This window comes from Corvus hawaiiensis, chromosome 5, assembly GCF_020740725.1.
Source record: "Corvus hawaiiensis isolate bCorHaw1 chromosome 5, bCorHaw1.pri.cur, whole genome shotgun sequence".
Taxonomy (NCBI): domain Eukaryota; kingdom Metazoa; phylum Chordata; class Aves; order Passeriformes; family Corvidae; genus Corvus; species Corvus hawaiiensis.
The window spans coordinates 9,189,055-9,212,285 of record NC_063217.1 but is presented as its reverse complement, the minus strand read 5'-3'; the positions used below and the strand labels follow the sequence as shown (position 1 = coordinate 9,212,285).

General features: G+C 37.4%; 1 protein-coding gene across 4 annotated transcripts in view; it reads left to right on the top strand.

Annotated features, from left to right (window-relative positions):
• Positions 1-23,231, top strand: part of ZFYVE28 (zinc finger FYVE-type containing 28) — a 151,181-nt gene that overhangs the window by 115,052 nt on the left and 12,898 nt on the right. The window contains exons 9-12 of one of the 4 annotated variants that reach the window (XM_048303970.1): positions 3,458-3,562; positions 19,189-19,340; positions 19,911-20,027; positions 21,587-21,691. In XM_048303970.1, coding sequence (XP_048159927.1) covers positions 3,458-3,562; positions 19,189-19,340; positions 19,911-20,027; positions 21,587-21,691 — 479 coding nt within the window. Of the gene's footprint in view, positions 1-3,457; positions 3,563-19,185; positions 19,341-19,910; positions 20,028-21,586; positions 21,692-23,231 lie in introns of all 4 variants that reach the window. The other 3 variants (XM_048303969.1, XM_048303972.1, XM_048303971.1) reach the window with 3 other exon arrangements.

The following is a 23,231-nucleotide window of genomic DNA, read 5'->3' as shown; positions in this document are numbered from 1 at the left end:
CTTCTTATCTGAAGAGTTACAGCCTGAATATTAACCAGAAATAAACACTGTTAATGATAAATACTGTTTCTGGTACAATAATTCAATCTATGTGGATACACAGGAATAAGAAAAATGGTTGCATGTTGAAATTGCCTAAACTACACATAATTTATTACAAAAAACTGATGTTTGTGTCAAGCGTGTTTAAGCAGTTTACGTTGCCGCATGATGACTGATGGGATGGATATCTAATCCTGAAATCAGGATTGTTCAGCATGGTCAGGTTTGTGCCCCAAGAGAAAAATGGAGAAGTGGAAAATGAAAGCATTTATAAAGCAGTTTAGAATGGCCACCAGTATTAAGACAAGGCTTAAAAACAGATGGGATGGTGGAACTGGTGAGAAGAAGTTGTGCTGATAGAAACTTGTATGGGGTGAGAGAAGGTTGAAATGAAAGGCAAAGAAGTGTGGAGAAGAGATGAGGTGAGGCTTGTTATCTGTTCAGAAGACATCTGTGAAGATGAAAATAAAGATAGCATTGAGATAGTTGATAATGCCAGCTGGTTGTGGGCCATTATGCTCATGATGCTCATTGGGTTACTTACCATTAAGGTCCTTTATTAGGGTAGTGGTTTGTGTTTTAGCCTAGAGCATTTAACTCCCTAAAAATGTGTGAGAACTTCTGAGTTCTTAGGAAAAATGTTAGCACTTTGGGCTCTGTGTAAGAGCTTAAAACTTTAAGTTCTTCAAAACAAAACAAAAAAGTAGAAAACTAGAACCTAAGAAAATTGAATTTAAGTTCTTAAATACTGGTAACTGAGATATTTTGATTGGACTTCAAATATATTAGGCAGAGATTCACAGAAGGCACTTAAGGACAGCAAACCTGACATCTTTCAGAAAAATTATTACTACCCAAATCAGCTGGCAGGATTGTTACACTGGAAAAATCTGGAAGTGGTGGGGAGGTGAGAGAGCATAAAAGAAGATGCTGAGTTTGGTCCTTGTTCTTGTTTCCTGGTTCTGCTCTTCAAAGATTAGTTTACTCTGAACAAAAGAGTGATGTGCTTCACTTGCAAGAGAGAAGCAATGATGTATTTGCTGTAAGACAATGAGTTAACAAAATTCCATGGTAAATGTGACAGCGGTTTAAGAAGGTTTGATGGCAAGATACACTTCACTATTTAGTGCATAGAGAATGGGGTCAGACAAAACTGCCAGGGAGACCCTTTCATTGAGTCAGGAGGTTCAGAGAAGACTTCTCAGAGAGGAGTGTGGCTGCAGCTGAATCTGGACTTAGTCCCAGATGTGATCAATGGTTTATGTCTAAAGGGTTATTTATATATGTGCAGTCAATCTTTTTATCACTTAGCTAATATTTCAACATTTCGGCATGCTTATTCCCAGTTCACTTACTCAGTATCTGATGTGATAAGGATTCGCTCAGCCTTGAGGAGTAATCATGAGAGGCGTTCCTACTCAAGGGGAGATCCTGGCATGCAGCCTGCTGCTGCACAGAAGAGTTGAACAGGCTCTGGAATGTCCACTATTTTTGGGCTAAGATGAGTGAGTTATGATGAGTCATACTTGCACACCCATTGTACTTTGGTTGGTGCATGCTCAAGTAGCCCTCAGCTGGTGAGCAAGATTTACAGCCCTTGGCTATGTGGTGTTACCTGTCTCCCCAGAGCCCAGCTTGGGTACAGACATCCGGACTGCCATTTCTGGCTTTTGCCTTAAAAGAAAAGGGGGGGCGATCACACCATCACACCTGCCTAATCAAGGTGTGAAATTGTATGCTAATAGTTTTTTTAATATCATTTAGCTGCTGTAAAACAGATAGTAAAACTACATTTTAGTAGCATGACCATATTGTAAGATTAGATGGGTAAAGGTGATGAGCTATAAAAGAGTAAGCTTTTGTTTAAATGCATATATCTCTTCGTAATGAGCAGAATTAGCAAGGGAAATTACATAAAACGATTGAAAGTTAAATAGATTTTTGTTCAAGTCTGATAAAATTATTTTCCAGTTGTGAAGTCTCTGCTTTCAACTAAAGCATGGTACACTTGGGATTTATTTTCAAATTGGCAGTCAGAAATGAGAAACATGAAGGGGTGCATTTTCCTAGTGATTAGTGGGAGGTATGCGAACAAATCCTATTATTTCTTAGTGGGATTAAAGCGCATACCTTCCATAGACTGCTTTGAAGAATTCCCTTTAAGCATTCTTCCAGACTTCTAGCTGAAAAAATAGCTGTATTAGTAAATTTAATAGAAGAAAAGAATTTGGAACATAACTGGTTTGCATATGTCTAGAAAGCAAAAGAACATAAAAAAATCTGCTAATAATTGTGGAGAAGTAAGGTAAAATAACCCTGACGTATATAACTACCTCTCTTCTAACTGGGGATGTTTCTTAGGTTTCTCTTTGCATTGTCCAAAGATTTCTGTTGAGTTAACATTTGAGTTCAGCAGGCTTGAATGAATCTTCTGCACCGCCTAGAGCCAATGCAGCTTTGATATCTATGCTCAAGATTACATGTTTTCATATCTCATATAATTTTTTTCAGCTTGTGGAATTTCCAGTAGCTGAGCAGTAAATTATTACTCAAACAAGAAATTGGTCTTTACAAGATAGTTTAATAGTGCTTATGAAACTATTTTTAATTCTCTAATCCTAGTTTATGTTGATAATATGATGTAAGATCCAAAATGATGGTTATTTAGAGGCTTTTCATTAGTCCAGGGATGCCAGAGACAAGTTGTGTACTGTTCATTTGAATTATTCATATCCTTTTACTTAGTAGCTAGTGGATTTCCACTAAAGACATGTCGGTGGTTTGCCATGGGACTGCTCCTTCCTGGATATCTGTTGTCTCAAAGCACAAATTTTGAGGTACATATGTGGCCCTTACAGGGACTGAGCAAACTTAGGGGCAGGGGCAGGTGTATTATCTTCATTTCCATCACCGAAGTGTTATCTTTCTCCTTTCTAACAAACCTTTTCCTTCCAATGGGGAGGAAACGTGGGTCAAACTTGTCACGATATTCAGAATTTTTTGAAGCGTATCGATTACTGTGCCTTGGCCTGAAACCCAAGACGGCTTTATGAACTTTCAGTTTTGTTATGTCTTCATTTTAAGGTTATAGCCACACTTAGCAGCATGGACATGCTATTCCCTCTATCTCCAATGAAAATGTAAGATTCTCAGTTCTTTTCTGAATATTTTAACTGTATGGCATGAATTAAGTTGAAGATTGTTATAAGATGTGTGCCCACTGACTTTACTGAATTGCCTGTCCTTTTGGGAAGAAAACAGAATAGGTTTGTATCATTTTCTGAAGAGCAAAAAATGCAACTGCCAGTTTATTCTTGTTTCTGTATAACCCATGACAAGCCATGACTTATCACAATGCTCTGTTTTTGCCTTTGCTTGCTTCAGCAGTTCATTTTGTTTCCGTATGTTTTTTCAGTTCTCAGGATGGCTTACGTGATTCCCCCCTCAGCTCCATCTCCAGCAGTGACTATGAGAGTGTTTCTGTCACTACATGTAGTCTCTCCAGCATATACGCTCTGAGGTAATAACATCACTTCCCAGTCAGATTTGACGAATGGTATTGAGTTATGCTTGGTTAAAAATTTTCATTGAATTAATCAAGTGACAGCAACACTTCTGAGTATTCTTCCTTTTGAACAACAGGTGCTTTTTGGTTGTTTCTTTTTTTTAACCTGCCAGCTTTCTTCAGTGCTCTGACAAATGTGAGGCAACTGTTTCTGGAACAGTTTTTAATGCATACAGGAATCACCTACATATGTCCATGACCTTGCTTTTATTTATCCATATAGCAGTTCTTAGGAGACACTTCAGGTTGTGGCTTGACAAGTTACAAATGTTTTTCTTAGCTAGCCCTTAGCTTTCTAGAAAACATGTTTTTTCCATTTTGTTCTGCCTTGTAAAATAAAGGAACATTCCAGTTAACAACAGTTTAACTTGCATCCTGTTGCTGGCCAGCATTGGTAAGAATACAGTGAAGAACTGCTTCTGACTTCATAGAATATTCTGAGTTGGAAGGGCCCCACAGAGGTTGTGGAATTCAATTCGTAAGTAAATGGCCCATACAGGGATTGAAACCATGACCTTGGTGTTATTAGCAATACTATTTTATATTCTTATCTTCTGAAACTGCATGGGAGTTTTAACTTTAGTTTTATTCAAAGCACTTAATGAGAGTGCTAGAGGAATTAAGGTTAGGGCAGAAAAATGTAACTAAAGCATAAAAGTGAGATCTTTGCATTTTTCATTGTTTGCGTAACACACGTGGATGAGATGTATTGCGTACGCTGTATGCAGTAATGCTTTTGCTCTGGTACAGACAGATTGAAATATCACTGCTTCAGCTGATGTAGATCATCCTCCACTGCTTCTTGTCCTCTCTTTTTCATCTGTTTTTCTCTCCCCAGCACTTCATTTGAACTTCAGGATTTTCAACTTTCATCTAAGTTTGGGGATAAAAAGGAGATAAAATGGCTTTTCCAACAGTGATAGATGCAATACTACAAATAACAACTGGAGGTTTTTTAGGATGTACCTGTCTCCAAGTTCAATTTTTTAGAGTTTCGTGTTTTTAAAATAAGGGCAGAAAGATGCAACAAAAACTGTTCTTCATTGTTTTAATTTTGAGATACATTTCCTTTTGACTGTTCTTCAAACAAAACCCAATTTACCCTCATGCAGCAGTTGCCCTGTTCCAAATACTGTACACATCGAAGACTGTTTCACACAGGGCTGTGTGAATGGATGGTAGATGTAGCCTCAGTTACCCTTCAGGAATATCTGGAGCAATAAGAATAAGTCTTGATTAGATGCACCACCTCTTTTGAAGGCCTTACTGTACTGCCTTTGTACATGAGTGTTGCAGTTGCCACTGTATTGATGCTTAGGTGAATGAAAGTTTGATTTATAAGGCAGTATTTCTACATGTGCTTTTGTGCTCTTGTCCACTGAAATTTAGCATTGCATCAGCCCTGGGTGGCTTGATGAAACCTAAGGTGGCTATTTTTCTGCATCTGTATCTGCAGTGGATATTACTAGAGATGTAGCTATTGTATTTTGTGGTCCAGTAAAACAAACTAGCGAAGTGCCTGCTTGACTGTAATGACAGGAGTTTCCCCTTTTGAAAGACTTAGTTGAAAAACAGTTTAAACTTCTTTTAATGACTTACTTTAATAAAAGAAGAGGAAAAGCTAACTGCTTCACAGTAGTATGTTCCTAGATCTTTGTGCATAAAAATGTAATATTCAGTGCATCTATTTGTATCATTTTTTAGAATATGTTATTTTTAAGGAGCTCCCCTGTTCTCTCTTTAGAGTTTTATTTGGTCATTAAACAGCTTCTCTAGAGTTGCATTATTTGTTTACTACAACAAACGTGTTCCTTGCAAAGACAATCTCTAAAATGTTCTTCTCTGAAATAACTGAGTTTTCCATGATGCCATATGCATATCCAAAATAATACCTAATTTGGGAATTTGTTTCTTTTTCTACTGAAATATGCCATTTTAATGTACTTAATTTCTTGCTGTTTTCACTTAACAACAATTAGAAATTAAGTGTAACATTTGCAATTTTATCTGAAAAATAATTGGCTAGACATAGAATTCTTGAAATACATTTATGTGGCCTTTCAGCCTCCTGTGAAACATAAACAATTCCTTTGTGCTATTAAATAATTAGTTCTAAGACATGTTGTCAGATTGCAGCATGTTTTGGGAATAACTTCAGAAAATTTAGCTCTGGTAGCAAAACCGGTTTTAGCTGCAGTAGCAGTGTTGAACTAATAGTGTATTAAATAGCATAGATTGAACTGATTTGAAACAATGAAGTATTGTATATATGGAGTTCTGTATGTGTGTACATTTATTGTTTTCCAAATGGAGAACCAAGGAGAAAATTCCCACTCTTTGGATCCCAGAGCACCATTCAACCCATGGATCATTGTTTGCCATTTTGGTTTTTATTGAGAGGAAAAAGCTGTTAAGACTGTAAGGAGCCATTTGGGACCAATTTAAGAGGCTGCTTCAAGTCAGCCTGTGATTTACCACCTTAGACTTTTTCCTCATCAACTAATGCTGTGTAATTTTTTTTGAGCTATATTCATCCCACCTAATTTTAGGCACTAAACTCACACACCTAAATTTGGAGTTCCTGAAGGTTCCCTATTTAATCAATAGGGAAGAGTGACAGCCTTGGTTAAGCATGTAATTTGTTGAAATGCATCTGGGCTGAAGATTTTCAGTCTTAAAGGAGAACTTTGATTACTGGTGGTTCACACAGTAATTTGAAAAAAATTTTAAAACTTTACTCAAGGTTCCTAGACCACAAATTGAGAGAAGAATAAAAGTACGGAGGGTTCTCAAATGGTTTTGCTAAGGAAAGTTGATGATTTCATTGGCACCTGGGCTGTGTAGAAGGTTCCTCTTTCTGGTCTCAGAGGTCTGGTGGTCAAGAAGTTAAATGTTCAGCCCAGTTCAGAAGATAATTTTTTGCAAAATGTTCATTAAGCAGTATCCAGACTTGAGATGCCCATACCAGTAGTCGGCTTTCTCAGCAAAGAATAAATGTGTTCTATGTATTTTAGAAAGCTTCCAAGAAACTGTGTTTTTATGCAGACTTTGAAGGCTATGCAGAAGTCTTTTGTACATCAGTGTGACTGTGAAATAACACTGCTGACTGGAGTGAAAATTGCCCTACAGCAGGGAAGTGGCAATTGGCCCATTGATTATAGTAGCTTCATGAAAAAAACATCCATTCAGTTTTTCCTTTTTAATGGTTTCTTTCCATAAATGTTATTTTTAGAACCATTTTTAATGTAACTATAACTTACTAAATTGTAAACAGGCAGCTAATAAAATACACTGCTGAAATCTTACCCATTTAAGTGTTTGAAACAGTAAAGTCAGTAGTTTTTAAGAATAAACTGCAGGAGTTTGTCAGCTTTCAACATGTGTTTGAATTACTGGACCAGATCCTGACATAGCCATTAATTTGAGTGGTAACCTAAGTGAAGCCTCTTAATCTGCTAACAGATTGAGAGGCCTTGATACACTTAAAGATTGGACCTAGGTTCTTTGAAAGACTGGAACAAGAAAATACAAGAAAAATGTTGCTTTTGAAATGATGAGGAAAAATAAGTGAGATGACAGAAGAACAAGGTATTTGCAATTATTTGATTTCAAGTCTCATTGGGGTTTTTGGTGCAAGAGTGCCAGGGAGGAAGAAATACTGATGAATCTATATTCAAGTGTTTGCCTGCCTAGAGTAAACTTTACATGATAAACTCTACGTCTTCATTTTAAGTTTATAAAGAGCCAATAAATTAATATAAATAATTCTTAAAACTAACCTTAATGTTGCACTGGATGCTTTCTCCCTAGTCAGCAGGTTTTTTGGGGTTTTTTTAGATATGTCATTGCAGCTTGAATACTGGTGGGTTTTGGTATACTTTTCTACTGTTTTAGGCATTTACAAAAATTGGTGCTGAAGTTTTAGCCCATTGTTTACAGTCTGTAAAAGTCAGTATCTGCAATGAATTGTGACTAAAGTTTATGCCAAAAACATCAAGACTCTGCCAGCAATTAGAGTGGGATATTTATCTGAATATTTCAGTTAGAATATCTGTATTTGTGTATATGTGGGCAGACATTGATCATTCTTAGTGTAAAATATTTCTTTGTTATATCAAGATGAAACTTCCCCTGGTACAGCTTGTCCTCTCCATGTGGCTCCTTGTGGAGAGTCAGCCTCCATCCTCTTTACAGCCACTCTTTATGTACTATGGTGGGGGCCCCTGGAGCCTTCTCTTCTCCAGGTAATAAAATACTGAATTCCTTCAGTCTCTTTCTAGGACAGGTTCTCCATCATCTTCATGGCCCTCCTTTGGATGTTTTCCAGTCTGGAAAACTGGACACAGGAGTACTCCAGGTGTGGCCTGACAAGCTCTTGGTAGGTTGGGATGGTCACATCTCTCATCTCTGCTAGTGGTGCTCCTGTGGGTGCACCCCAGCATCTGATTTGCCTTCATTGCTGCAGCAGCTTCACTGCTGGCTCCTGTTCAGCTTGTTGTACACCAGGACCCCCAGGTTCCCCTCAGCAAAGGATCCCAGCCTGTGCCAGGCTCTTTGGTGCTGTCACTGCTGCAGGACCTTGCAGTTGTCTCTGTTAAACTCTGCGCTCTTCTTGCCAGCTCTCTCTTCCAGCCTGTCCCGGTCCTGTGAGATTGCTCATCCTTCTGACACATCCACCTCACCACCCAGTGTGGTGTCATCAGCAAACCTGGTGATGGTGCTCCCAGTCTTGTCATCCAGATTATTTGTGGTGATGTTGAACATGTGAGGCCCAGTGTCCATCCCTGGGGATTCCCACTTGTGGCAGGCTGCCAGCCTGAGTATAGACCATTGATCAGCACTCTGAGTGTGAGCTCTGTCTGAGCCAGTTTCTTGCCTATCTCACAAACCAAGCAAGATTCATGTGGGTGGACAGTTTCTTACAGAAGCAGGTTTTATACAGTGCTTTCTCATCGGTAGAACGCAGTGCCTTGAAAAGGATTGAAGAAGGAAAAAGAACTTGGTTATTCTCCAGGACTGTGAATTATAGTAGAAGAATTCAGTTCTTTCATTTCATAGTCAAGAGTTTAAGCTGTCAAAGCTACAGCACAAGTTACATGCCTGCAGGTTTTAACAGAGATCACAGCTACTTGTAGATCATAATGTGGAGGACAGCAAACACATAAACAATGCATTTTAACTGAAGTGTCAGTGTACCTGATCAGCTCTGTCTCCAGTTCTTCTGTCTTGCACTTTTACCTTTGTTACCCTGGTCAAGTTACATTGAAGCTATGCAAAATGACAGATTCATTCTGCACTAATATTTTCTACTGTCATTTTTGGTTTGATCAGTGCATTACTGTAGATTTTCTTTCTCCTTTTTTTCTGTAGAGCTCTTCTTTATGGCGAGGCTGCTCATAACCAGAAAAAGGTTGTCCTGGAAATAGAGCTCGGTGAACAGAATTGTTGGAAGAGAAAGGGGTTTATACCTTGAGCAAATCTGAATGACTTCCAGTATAGATGCTATTCCTGCCTAATGATTTTTAACTGCAAATTGTGTGTGTGTCTCTTAGGCACTGAGAGTCTGTGCAGTTTTGCACAGCTCTGTCACTCAAGCAGTGTGAGGGCAGCATTAATACAGTCATAAATAGGTTGCTGCTGTATACAGTCCTTTTGTTTTGCTGCTAAATCCCTTGCCCCGACAACCAGCTGAGCAGTACCAGCAAAACAAAAAAGTCAGCATTGATGAGGTCTGTCAGCTTATGCTTCTGATTTTAGTCAGCAAGACATATGTTACTGAAGCAGATGTCTCTGGGTTTTCACCACCAGGATTCTTCTTGATGTGTTTCATGCCTATCTTGTTCTTCACCCTGCAAGACAAAAAAAAAAAAAAAAAAATCTCAAAATGGTGCAGCATTTTCTAAGCTATAGTGTTCCTTTCTAGGATATTCTACAAGGTATTTTATATTTTATGCATATCTTTGTCTTTAGTAACAAGTAACTGGATGCAGATTTTATTTTTTCCAAGGAATAACCCAGGCAGCTAGTGTTAACAAGTGCTTGTTACAGTGGGAACGTGAAAATTCAGTTGTTGGAAGTTTTTTGGTCTTTCCCTATTAAAATGATAAACCTCATATTTTAGAGGTGTTAAAATGTTTTATGTGGTTGAAATAAATATAGAATATATTGCTCTCAGTGTAAATCAAATAAAATAGGGCAGTATTTTAGGCTGACTGGCATCAGTGGTAGAGGCAGTAAGACTGTTCTGGCAAAATTGGTAGACACCTCACAATTTGCCATTTGGGGGCTGTATTCCAAGTGGCATATCAAACATACCGTATGGCTGGGGACTGACACAAAGTGATCATAACGGGTTTGTGTTCTTGTTTCTACACAGCTCAGTTGCAATTTTAATTTTTAGTAATTTGGCCACAATTATAATCATTTCCACTTTAGTGATGTGTAAAAAATCTGGTTTTGAATGTCACTTGGTGTTGCCTGTGATAGTAATAGAACAAAATTACTAGATTTCAGAAATTAGGTTTTATTTTACAGATTAGGGTTTTTTTTCCCCAGTAAAACCCTTAGAATAGCATGTTTGGGAGTTTTCAGATTATGTGTAATTAAAATCACTATAGTAACTGCAGTTTTTACAGAGTTTTTGTCCGTGCCTAAAGATACACTGTAAAACCATAATTAGATTGGAGGCAAAAAGAGAGGATTTCCTCATACTTACAGCGGCATTGAAGGTGAAAAATAAAGAGAAAGCGATCTTCTCTAATTAAAATTTTAAGATTCCACCTAATACTTTAATTAGCTTTTCTCAGCTTTGACTCCCACATGTGGATACTGAATTTCTGTGGGATTCTCCTAGACCCTAGGATGCATTAATGCTTCTGCAGCTCGTTCTGTATTTTTTTTTGAGGGAACAGATGGAAGCAATATGAAAATGTTGTGCTAATAAATTTCCCTATCTCTGAGTTCCTCGTACTGGTAAGTGTTTTTGAGGCTGCTTCTCCATCTCCATTTCTGCCACGCACAGGAGTTGCAAGTCAAGAGTGGATCTACGGGAACTGGATGCTAAATTAATTCACTTGTTGCAATGCCATGCAGAGCTGTGGCTTGCCTATGGCAGAGGACATTGCTGACGAGCTGTATGAATTTGCTCTTTGCCCTGAAATATTTGTATCAGGTATCCAAGTTCTGCCTGTCCTTTGTCAAGTCCTGGATAAAGTGCAAAAGCTGGGACTGATGTATCTCTGTCCCTGTCTTGGATACCAGAGCTGGTTTCATGTACCATTTCATCATAAGTGCTATACTGGCTATGGTTTTCACTTTCAGTTTTTCCAGTCCAGTATATATTGTTGAAGTTTAAATATTTCTGTTCTCTAATCTCATTTTATTTATCCTTTTGCAGTGTGAGTGAATGTTTGAGAGCTTTAAATGCAAGTTTGATTACAAGAAAGTGGTGGAAAAAATTGGCATGGTGGAGTTGAAAAAAGTCATAATAGAACCCAAGCAATATTCTAACTTCTTGGTTTTCCCATTCTATTTTCTCTTGAATTTTACAATAACTTTATCTTGCAGGTTTTGTCCCTTTTCGGTTTAAACTTTAGGAAAAGCAGTAAATGCAGTACCTTGCAAGTATCTGACATTAAATTTGATGGTTAGAAAGCAGCACTGTTGATTACTAACGCTCTTTAGTTATTTGTTCATATGCACATTTACAGAAGTTTTATCTATAATGACCAAAAAAGCTGTTTGTGAGAGAGCAGTGTTAAAGTTGATAAATTCTGCATGGGCAATGTTGTTTATTTTAATTTCCATTTGAAATACTGTATCTTTGCATTCATCTGAAAACCCAGTCCAGAGTGTTAAATGAGTTTGAGTAAGCTGTAAGTTCTCTTAGCCTGAGTTTCTTAGAGTGGATCTGTTTAGCAAGATGCTACTTAAACAGCTGTGTTTTTTGCAAAGTCCAAGTGAAGATGCTCTGCAGTTTGAGGTCTGAACAGCTGAGGAAAGATTCAAGATGTTCTTCCAGCAGAGTGAGCAGCTCAGAAGCTGCCAGGGTCTGGAGCAGAAGTTGCTGTTGATTTCAAAATCAGTAGAGTTCAATGCTCACGATTTTTTCCTGACTGAAGATACCACCTAGGATGTATGGATAATCCTGTTAGCCAAATTCCTTATTTTAATTTGCCAACGTCGGATTGCCCACCTCTAAAGGGGCAAGAGAAGCTAAGAACAGGCTTCTGCAAATCTTGCAGGGTAGGAAAAGTAATTCCCCCCCGCACTGAGGAATTCAAAAGGTTGACAGCAGATGGGGCTTCTAGCACATGTCCTGTGAATGGAGCTGGGCATTGCTCATACGTGTGATAATACTGTTACCTAGTCAAGTCCAGTTCTTCTGGTGATTTCTAGCTAGAGGGATTTGCATGCAGTTACATTATTTGTTTCTCAAGACAAAGTTCTGAAGCCTTTGTGTGCTTTAAGAGTGGGTGGGTTGGTTTGGAGGGTTTTTTTCACCGTCTTTAGCTGTTTCTCTTAAAACAGAGGGGAAATAGCTAAGGGTTTACATTTTAAAACCCTCTTGACTTAATAAAATATTAGGGTTTAAAAGTCAAGAAATAAAGTTCTGAATTAAAGCATTTTTTAGTCTGTTTTAAATGTAGGTTCTGGGGTCATTCCTTAAAACATAGTTCTTAGCTAAAAAACTACATGCTATTACCTAAATATTAGGACATGTTCTGGCTTGGGTTTAAATGACTCTAAAATTGAGTGTGTAGCCACCCACTTCACCTAAAATAATTTTAAGATTCCATGTCTTCACAGTTTTTCTTCCAACCATATCAAAACTAGCGCATGGTAGAAACCAACAGGTTTTAGCATATTGTGTGAGAGTATCCAAAAAGAAACACTAGAGGTACTGCAAAAAGCAGATGCAAAGTAAGTTGGGGTTTTTTTCTTACTGATATGGGAGTTACATTTCTCTTACCCAAACCCCTTTAATTTTCCTCTTGTTATTCCTCTTGTATGCAACCTTTGTCTTGCCTGAATTATTGTGTTTGATCCGTTACATGGCCTTTGGAGTTGTTGTTTGTTCTTTTTAGCAAATTGGAACCCAGAGTTGACTACAGCCCTCTGAAGTAGAGGAGTAAGAGTAATAGCTTTGCTGACAGGTTAGTGGTGAGATTTCCAGTTATAGCCTACAAAAATATCAGTGGGAGCAATTACCAGCTTGCTGAAGTTGTTTTAGAAGTTGTATGTGATCCATAACATAGACTTGCCTGCAAACATTTTGGTTTGTTTTTTTTTTTTTTTAATTTACCATAAGTATGAAAAAATTCAAATGGGAGAGAATCTTAAATATTGATGATTGGATAAAAAGTGTATGTTATTGATACTGTACACAGAGCATAAAGTGGCTATTATGCTAAACTCTGTATGAGCAAAAAAATGGAAGTTGGGGAGCTCATGATAATGTGTTTTGAGAAATATTGTAAGAGCTAGAATATTCTAAATGTACCTGTGTATATGGGGAGATTCACATACATGAGACACCTACGTGTGTATATATCTTTAGTTTTTCAATACATGTGGTATTAAATAATGGACATGAGAGATTTGTTAAGGCCAACTAGTGCAAATGAATTTATATCATTTAAGTCCAAGGAACTGCACTGCTTTATAATTTGTGGACAGTCTTTCATAAATTTTTAAATGAACTCTAATTTATATTTAAGAATTGAGCTACTGACCCTTTGTAAAAACTTCTAACATGGTTTATAACTGTAATGTCCTTTTATGTAGAACATTAGGAATGTGTGAAATCACAGAAAACTTTTTGCAAAGTTTTCACGTTTCTTTCTTGTCAAGGGTCTCACCTGCTACTGCACAGCACATACCAAACTTTCCTAGAGAGCACCTTGGTCTTAAAATGCGTTTTTGCATCAGAATGGTACCATGTAATGCATGCATTTTGAATTCACTGTGAAGTGGATTCACCAGCTTTAAATTCACACTACAGCAGGAGGGTGTTACCTGTTTTCTTGCAGAGAATTACATTGTACTTCTGCCTGTGCTTGTGTAGTTTGCTGGAGATTTCAGAGGAAGTGAATAGGAATCCCTGATGTTGCAGGTATTTTGATAACATAAATGGTAAGGTTAATCACTGAATTACGTATTAACACTGTTCTAGTAAACACTTGTAATATTGTTACAGAGTTTTTCTCTTAGACTTAGTTGGGATGGGTTTGTGTGGCTGAAACTTGAGCCCTGTTTGTTTACAGGCACCAATGATAACTTTCTGAAACCTATTCCTGAAAATCAGTTGTTACCGAAGACCTTGCCTGGAATCAGAGACTTAAAGGGTGGTCTTGATTTCCTTTTAGATTTGGTGACATAATTGTATCAATATATTTCTGTTGAAGCTGGATGATCTTTAAGTTCTTTTTCCAACCCTAACCATTCTCTGATTCTGTGATATACAGTAGAATGGGTCTGTTGGGCTTTCTCCTTTGCAATAAGTGACCCCCTCTTGGTTTTCATTCAAGATTTTGAAAGACAAAGAAACAAAACCAAAGCATTTCTTTTAAAAATGTTTTTCTGATTAATTTGAAAACATGAAAATTCAGTTGATTTTTTTGTATTCATCGTGTTTGATACATAGAGCTTTTAAATTTTTTGTCTGTCACTGCTGTATATTTAATGCACCTTTTAAGATACTCTGAGGGTTTGTTTGTGAATAATGAGAAATTCTTTCAGAGAATCTCATACACTCTGCATTCGTTCTGAGCAGATTTCAGGTTTAAAGAACAAAACAGACGAATTTGAAAGGTGACATCTGTGAGCAGACAGATTTCTAGAGCTGTTGAGTGTGTTTTGAGCACAAATGTCAAATATTTAAATTTGGACCATCTTTGAATCAGTTGACTTTGGTTGTTTGGTTTTAGACTTTGCTGCTTTCACTGGTTTTGGATGAGTGTCAATGACCAACAGACACAGCCCAAAGCCTACAGTATCACAGATGGTTACCTAAAATGTCTGTCCACTTCTGAAAATGTCGGTCATAACCTTCTCGTTCCACAGTCCTGTTTTCCATTATGTATACATACTACTACTCGAACTGGTGCAGAAGTGTCCTTTGGAACACAAAAGCTGTAAAGCAGATTGTTTTCACAGGTGAAAGATGATATTACATACAATTACATTATTGGCCTTTGTTTGCATGTACATATTTGGCTAAATTTCACAGTAAAGCCTTGAGACCAGGCAACCATTCTAGAGATACATCTTGAAAGTGTTGAAAGAGTCTTACTAGTCTTCTAATGTAATAAATGAAGTGTAATTTTAAAATGGGGAGGTGCAGCCAAGTTAAGCAAAAAGCTAATTAATTTATCTGCCACAGGGTATCTGTTCCTTTACAAGGTATGAGCAGGTTTACTGTTCAGAATCAACCTTTGACATAACATCTTATTTCTTAATATTCACCTTCAGATGTGTTAACTTTGCAATGTTTTTACAGTCTGAAAAATAAATACATGATAAGCATTGTGTCTATGATAAACATTTCACAAGGGGAGTTCCATGTGTATTTTGGTGTTATCTCTTTGTAACTTAATTCGTCAGGTAATTCAGGGTTCCCTTCAACCAAGACATTGAGAAAATGAGGACTTGTCTCCAGCAGTAGGATGGCTGTTTGTATTCTGCAGTGAGACATGATTCTGCAGATACTGGCTGTGAAACATTCCAGATCCAAGCATACTCTGACATTAATGAAATGCTTCCTAAACATCTGGTATTGGCTGAGAATGTTGATCCAAATTATCCATATTAGATAAGCCAAGTAGGAAAGGTGTTCCTTATAGAAAAAAAACAAAGTAGGCTGAACCCTGTAGATCACATTTCAGGTGTGTTTTCTATAATATCAATTTAAAAAATCATGAGAATCTATTTGCATGGATGCAATGACTGCTGTTTGGGACACCCTGTTATAAAAAAAAAAGCTGGCTCTTTTGCTGTTTATCTGAAACAATTGCAGTGTTTCTGTTCTTACAGTATTTCTGACTGTCTATACAATTTTGGGTTTTTGGCTATGTTCTTCAACAGGAAGATATACTTTAAAGAACAGATGGTGGTTGTTCTTTGAGAGTAATTTTTGTCTAAGTCAGACTTGGTTGTGTTGGTAAAGGCAGAGTAATTTTTTCTAACTCTGTAGCAATTCTTAGGTCCAGTTTTAAATTTTTCTGGAGCATTCATTTTTTTCTTTGTAGTAGCACAATCAATTCCAAGTACAAAATATCCTCTTTTCTCACCTCCTGTATGTGGGTACTATACTTTACATGTGAGTATGCATATGGAAGTATGTTATAAATAGGAATGTGCAGACGTGCTGACCTTCCATCCCACAGTGCTGGAGCAATTTGTATGTGCTCTGTGCTGGGGATCTTGAGGACAAAACAGTCCCAGTCAGTCCTATGGTGACATGACCAGTCTTAATGACACACTACAAAATCTAACAGAGTAGTCTGCAACAGAAGTAGGTCAAACCATGTTCCCTGAATGAAGTAGGTAAAACTGTGTTCCTCTAGTTGGAGGAGGCTCAGAAAGGCAAACATTATTAGTAAAATTGGTCAGAATTGTGGAATGAGCCTTTCTTCCTTTCTGCAAAATGGCAAAGGACCAAGTCGTTTGTATTCTTGAAAAGCACTTTTCACAGCTCTCTGCCCACTTAGCACCTTACTTTGAAATATTTCTTCAGCTGTGATTTGGAGGGAAAATTCATCCTTGATTCAGTAGCCCTGCTTTCCCTTGCATTAAGGTTTCTGTGTATTGGGAGTTTTGAAGAGACCTTTGTATTGGGGTTATATAATAACACAGACTGCACTTGACTCTGTCAGGAGGCCCATGCTCACCTTGGAGAGCAATTTATGGTGCATATGTGACTATCACTAAGAAAATACTTACATAAAATAAAAAAAAATTAGAGGCTATTTGGCCATGTTGCAGGGCACAGTCCTTTATCTGAATGTGAGAGGGGTCGTGTGAACAGGCAGTCGTCTGACTGCACACCCTTGTGAGTCAGGAATCGCTTCCTGGCTCTTGCTGCCTTCAGTTTATTCCTTCGTAAGCCACATTTGTACATGACCTTTTCATTGTCTTGAACAGGCCTTTCCGTGCTGATAGGCTTGCTGTTGTAATATCTACTGTATCCCCTATGGAAAAGCAAAGGAAAATTGAAAGAGAATTCTCACTTCATTCTCAGTGTCTCTGATAAGCCCAGTCAGTCATGGTGCTGCTGGAAGTGTAAACATAGAAATAACATCTCTTTACAAGAATTTTCTTTTGTTAGTAGCAATAGATAACATGAACAAAATGAGTCTCCTGCAAGCCTGCTCTTTACTCTGTGTTTGAAAGAATGGGGGGCCAATTAAGATACTCATACTACACATCTTCCATTGATATTTCTATGAATAACTAATGTCCAGTACTTATTTATTTTCAGTCTGTTTTTCCTAGGGCTTTTAAGATTGCATGGCCTAATTATTTCTCTTTTATATTTCAAAGGATTACCTGTGGAACCTACAGGTAGAATTTAAAAAGTATATTGTAGGAGCTTGGGTGGGTTGGACGGTCGGGACGGACGGAGACGAGAGATCTCTGAAGTCAGATCTTGGAACATGTGGTTTATTGCAAAGGGTGTGGGTACAGGGGCACTGCTTAGAGCTGCCAGCTGCAGCTCGGAGCAGGCCCAAGAGAGCAAGAGTGTAAAAGTAAGAGCAAGTAGGTAAGGGTGGAGTAAGCGAAGAGGAGGTAAGTAAGAGAGTAAGCGGGTAAGGGAGTAAGTAGAGTGGATCCTGAAGTCCTGGTTACAATACAATAAATCATCTTCTGTACTGAATATTCTAATTGTCACTAACCAATCTAATACAAGATACAAATCCTATAGCATTTACATACAGCCTATAAGAATTGTTATATTACCATAGAGTGTTACATCTTAACTCCTAAAAACTACTCTTTGGACCCCTTCTGCTGAGCTAGTAGGGTCTGCTCTGACCCTTGGACCTGCCTGCAAGCAGAGGGTATTGTTCCATCAAGAGGGGATTACCTTCAGTTGGCCATACCATTGTTTTCCAGTTGTTCAGTAACTAAGACTTGGTATCTCAAAGGTGGCCTTCATTTCGATGTCGCCTGTAGTTTTCATATTCCCAAAGTCTTTTGTCAGGCAATCATATTTATAAGGCTTTCCTGTTTCATCTTCCCCAACAGTATATCCTATAAAATTTTGTTATAAATAATTATGTTACCTATGTGTCTTACCCCAAAATAACTATTCATGTGTACTGCCATAAGGATGGGATCTGCAAGATGGTGAATGTTTCTGCACCTGAACAAAGCAGATTGAACTCAAAATGTGTTAGCATGTATAACAAAAGAAGTAATTTCTACTTACACTGTTAGTAACTCCTTTTTTAACATGGTAGTTGTCTGCAAAGTGAAGAGTGCTGGAGTTTTGGACAGCAAAAGTATGATTATAAGCAAAATAGTCTAGATTTTTGTAATAATTGCAATATTCATTTCTTTCCAATATGTGGAGAAAAATGGTTTAGTGTTCCGTCTGGCTTGAATGTAGTAGAGTAAGAAGGCTCCTGTCTCTTTTGGTCAGCACAGTGAATCCTTAGGACTTCAGTGTAATTACATCCTGTGCTCTACTCACATTTAAGGGTTTTTAGGAGTAAAGTGCTACTTTTCCCCTAAGTACTTGCTGTTTTAAAGAAGACATCTTGATTTACAAATATTTAAGGTAATTCCTGATATTTGAAAATTCCCCCCAAACCTCCCCTGCTGTCTCAGGTTGTTTCAAGGTTCTTCTCTGTAAGAGGGAAGTGGTAGGAGTGGTGGTGGTGGTGAAGGTGTGAGAGTGTCTGGGACCTGGTTTTTAAAAGAAAATTTAAATTTTGAGTAGACATTTGGTGACACATTTAAATCTATTTAGAGTAGATGAGCCATTCTTTACAATAGTTTGACATTTCAGCAATTTCTACTGTTACATTTATAAGGGAATTAACCTACCTCTACTGTGTAAATCATGTTTTATTGCTGCTCTTCCAATTTTTTTGGTGAAGTTATATTTAGATTCTACTCTTGCTATTTTAAGGTAACATAATTCAGAATTTCTTTTTTTTCCAAATAATTTCCACGTTCATAAATTTCTTAAGTTGACTCAGAACTCACCTTCACTTTTTTAGTTTGATATTTCCCTTCAGGATCTTTGGTGGAGTTATGGTCTCAGGACTGAGCTTTTAGAAGAATTTAGTGTGAAAAATGGTGCAGCACTTTGTAATAGCTAAGGAAAAATGCAATAAAATACAGACAAGTGATTTTCTGCTTAAAGTTTTTTTGCAGCTGTCACAGAGTGAAAACCAAATGTGATGGTGATTGGTTACGTGCTGATTAACTTCAACAAGAATTTACAGCAATTAGTTCTGGTACTATAGGGTCTTGACTGAGTCATAAATCCCTTAGGATTTGCTGAATGTCCTGAACAACTGAGTGAAGATTTACATTACTTTCCTTTACATTATTTTTTTCTCTGACAGCAGTTTAATGACAAGTTCTTGTTCATCTGATGACATCGATCAGGAAGAAATCCAGCTCGCTTTGCAGGCTGCCAGAATTGCCACACGAGAGAAGATCAGATCTAGATTTCATGGCAGTAATGATCTTATTCACCGCCTTTTTGTCTGTATCTCAGGTATGAGAAATACTAAATGCATAAACTGTTTTTTGGTGGGAGCTTTTTGAGTTTTTGCCCATCAAGTTATGGTAGAAAGGACTAGAGAGGAAGTTTCAGGAAGACTCTGTCTTTGGGGCCTAAGTTGTAGTCTGGTTTAGAAGGACCTGTTACCTGTTTGGAGCTTACAGAATCAGAGATGCCAGACATGCTGATGCCTTTAGACCTGTAGTGTTGAAGAATTTGGGCTTATATCAGGTTTGATTTTTTCCTGGTGATGCCTTATTGTGTTCAAGGAATGAAATTTGACTTAGCAGTTCTATTTTCATGCAAAATGAATCTCTCAGTGTTTCCTGCCAAAGGATAAGGAAGATATGTATTGACTTGCAGGTAGCATAAAAACCAGAATGTAACTTGGCCATTATGGAGAATTAGTTTATTCAGATGTTCAATTTTTATTCCTAACGTGAGCAAGTGATCCCCTGAAAATAAGTGAGGCCATTACTGGTAGTAAGAGGCAGATTTAAGTACTTTTTTTAAGGATTGTGTAATAGTCTAGAAATGATTTACCCATTTTCTCAAACTCTTAAGGTGTTGCTGACCAGCTGCAGACAAACTATGCTAGTGATCTGAGAAGTATCTTAAAGACCTTGTTTGAAGTTATGGCAACCAAGCCTGAAACAGAAGACAAGGAAAAGCAGAAGAAAGGTAAAAGATCTAAACATTTGTTTTCTATAGCAAATTTCTGCTGGCAGCAGCCCTATGGGGTTCCATAAACTATTTGACAAGAATTCCCTTAACATATTGTTACCTTTTTGACAGGACTCACTGTACAGTGATTTCACCTAAGTTTAAATGAAGTCATAGAAACAGACTGTAAACAGGTTGAAGTTACTGTATAGGAACGCAGGAGTTAGTCTTAAGGCGAATATTAAAGAGTTAAAGTCTTCAGAGTCCATCTGCTGTTCACATATTTCTGTGTGTTACAGCAGCACTGTGTTTGTAGCCCATATAGTTTATAGCCCATAACCTATGCGGGGTTTGGACTTCGTAGATTTATTCCCCACCCCCTGATTTGTTTCACACTGGGTATGTTTTAAATTACCAAAGAGCAGACTATAAGATGGGAATGTTCACTGAGATGCTGAAATCTGTCCTGTCTTGAAGAAATTGAAGAATGTGGCTAAAAAATAGAAAAATAACCACATTTGAATTCTTGGTAATTAAAGTAACAGAACCAGAACTAGATCATGAGCCAACGAAATTTTTTTTTTCCCTCTATGACCATTTTTATTATTTCTTTTCTAAGCAGCAAGTCTGGTAACTTATCTAAGAATAACCATGTCATCCCAGGAAGGCTGCAATTACCTTTGTCCTTTGTTATGATTAGAACTACCAGCATCTGAAAGTGATCAGAGCTCTATTTTTTTTCCTACTTCCTTTCCTACAGTTTGAAAACTTTGTCTTTCTCCAGTTTCATTTAAAAGCATTGAGGTTTCTATGTGAAACAGTTAAAAGTTGGACCAAGTTAGCAGAAAAAATCTACAGTCCCAACTCCGCAGTGGGATAATGCACAACATGCATTACAGTCTTCTATTACTTTTGGTTGGAACTTCCACAACAGTTTTATGGTGGCAGCCTGTCATGATGTGACAATAGACTGGGGGTTTTATTGTTAAAAAAATAAATGGGGTTAGACAGAATTGCTAGAGAGAACACAAGAGCTCCTGGGCCTTCAAGTAAGAGTAATAAAGAAACTGGAGCTGTAAAGAATTATCACTGGGAAATATATATTAGTCAATAGTACTTGGATGGATATAATTTCTAATGGATGAACTCTTGCATTAAAAAAGATGGTATTGACAAAAGTAAGCACAAACAAAATGAGCAGGGAAAAAGGGGAGTTTTGGGATGAAGTTTCTCTTTGATATATGTGATTTGATGCGTGTGATTCACCTTGGGAATCTCTCATCGTTCTCAAAATCTACTTATTTTAAAGGATCCAAGTTAAGAATTGGGAAATAAAATGTAGGATGCAGCTAAACTAGCAGAAGTAAGAGGACTGCGTGTACTGTAATAACAGCATCTTTCATTTCTGTTGTCATCCCAAAGAAAAATAGGAGACTTGTAAATCACTGTTTGTGTCAGGGTAAAGAAAAAGCAAGAAGTCTAAGAAGGTGCTACTGTAGTCTAATCCCAGAAGTTCTAACATGAATCTTTCAAGTGAAAATTGGAAAAATACAAGTACTTTTTGAATTGTTTTACAGTTAATCATGGTTTAAGGAATGCAGCATTGGAAGACTGTGCTTTATGTCAAGAAAGTATATCATCCTCAGAACTTGCAGCAAAAGCCAGAGATGGGGACTTTGAAGGTATTTTCTTTTTTCTAAGAATTAAAATGAGACAACACTGATGTGTAAAAAGTGATCATTAAAATGAAAAGTCTTTTAGTGTTTGGCTCTGGAAGGTGAGTATAAAATGTTGTCAGGCTGTGTTTTAGAGACAAAGTCAGAAGGTAAACTGAGCATATTTCTTTACAGCCTCATGAAACTTGTCTACAAATTGTCATATTCAGTATGAATTCCTCTATATCAGTGTAGAAAGGGTCTGTATATTAAAGGCTTTAATACAGTGTATGAGGTTACATCTGATGAGTTTCTGAGGGCTATATGAGATGCAAAGCCCTAAGTAAGGTCTTGTCAAACAAATCTTGAGAGGGTTTTTATATCATGTGTATGTGGATGTGCTGCTTTATCCCAAGGTAGAAGTACCTTTCGTATTTTCTTTACTTTTGTCTTTGATCAAGACATTTTGGTTCATATTTCCACATTCTTCACCACATTATTTTGAAGAAAAGGATAGTTTTAGGTAAATCTGCTGAGGTTGCTCAGCTCTCTCTGAGTACATGGTAAGAACGAAAAAAGCATGTAAGTCTCCAGGTTCTGCTTGGGGTTCCAGTATTCTGAAAGCTCATGAGTTGTTTGTCTTTTATTAATCTGAGCTTCTTTGGAGTTAGTTATGGGCTAAAGTCCTATTATGGCAAATACAGTATAAAAAATGGATTAAAAAAATCTCAGAGCACTTGCAGTCAAAGAATAAGGAAAAAGATATATGAGATGGAGCAAACAAGAAAGCAATCAGCTTTGATCTTCAAGGCTAAGTGGTGGTTTCAGCACACCAGGAGCCCAATTATCAGAGCAGTAATATGTCTGTGGTCAAGTGAGAAGTAACAAGACAACCATCAACTATGAAACTGTATCTGAGCTTCCCAGAAACTCAAGTGTGCAGTAATTTCCCTGGGCTTTAAAACTTTGATGTATTGTTATGTGTTTGTCCATGTACACTACTGTCCTTCCAGTGGGAGGTTTGGAATGCAGGATGATATGGGTGATAAGCAGTGTGTGCCTCTGCTTGTATGTGGAGGGTGGTGACCAACAGAAAAGAACTACTGGTTCATGTCATTTGTAATAAAAATCAGAAATCACAGGGGAAAAAAAAGAACTCTTAAAGATTAGAATTTAGAGTAATACTACGTATTTATGACTTATTTTGTGCTTATATAAAACCCATGGTTTGCTTGCATACTCTTCTGAAGCTGCAGGCTAAAGGATCTAATGTTTAGAACAGCAGGGCTGATTCATGTATAATGCACTGTAGAAATATTATCTCTTCTGGAGGAAGATGGTTTGGAGGCAGATAAAGAACTATTCAGTAGTCATTTTAATTGATTTTTTTATTGTGCTGTAATTCAGAATGTCACAGAAGGTGCAGGAAGGAACAAATCTTTAAGCAAAATCCTTACTGTGTATAGGCTATATTGCAAAAGAGTGCAAGATTATTCCTTCTCTACCATTTCAATTCATTGTCTTTTGTTTTGGATCGATGCTGATGCTGTTGGTGAATTTGACTTAG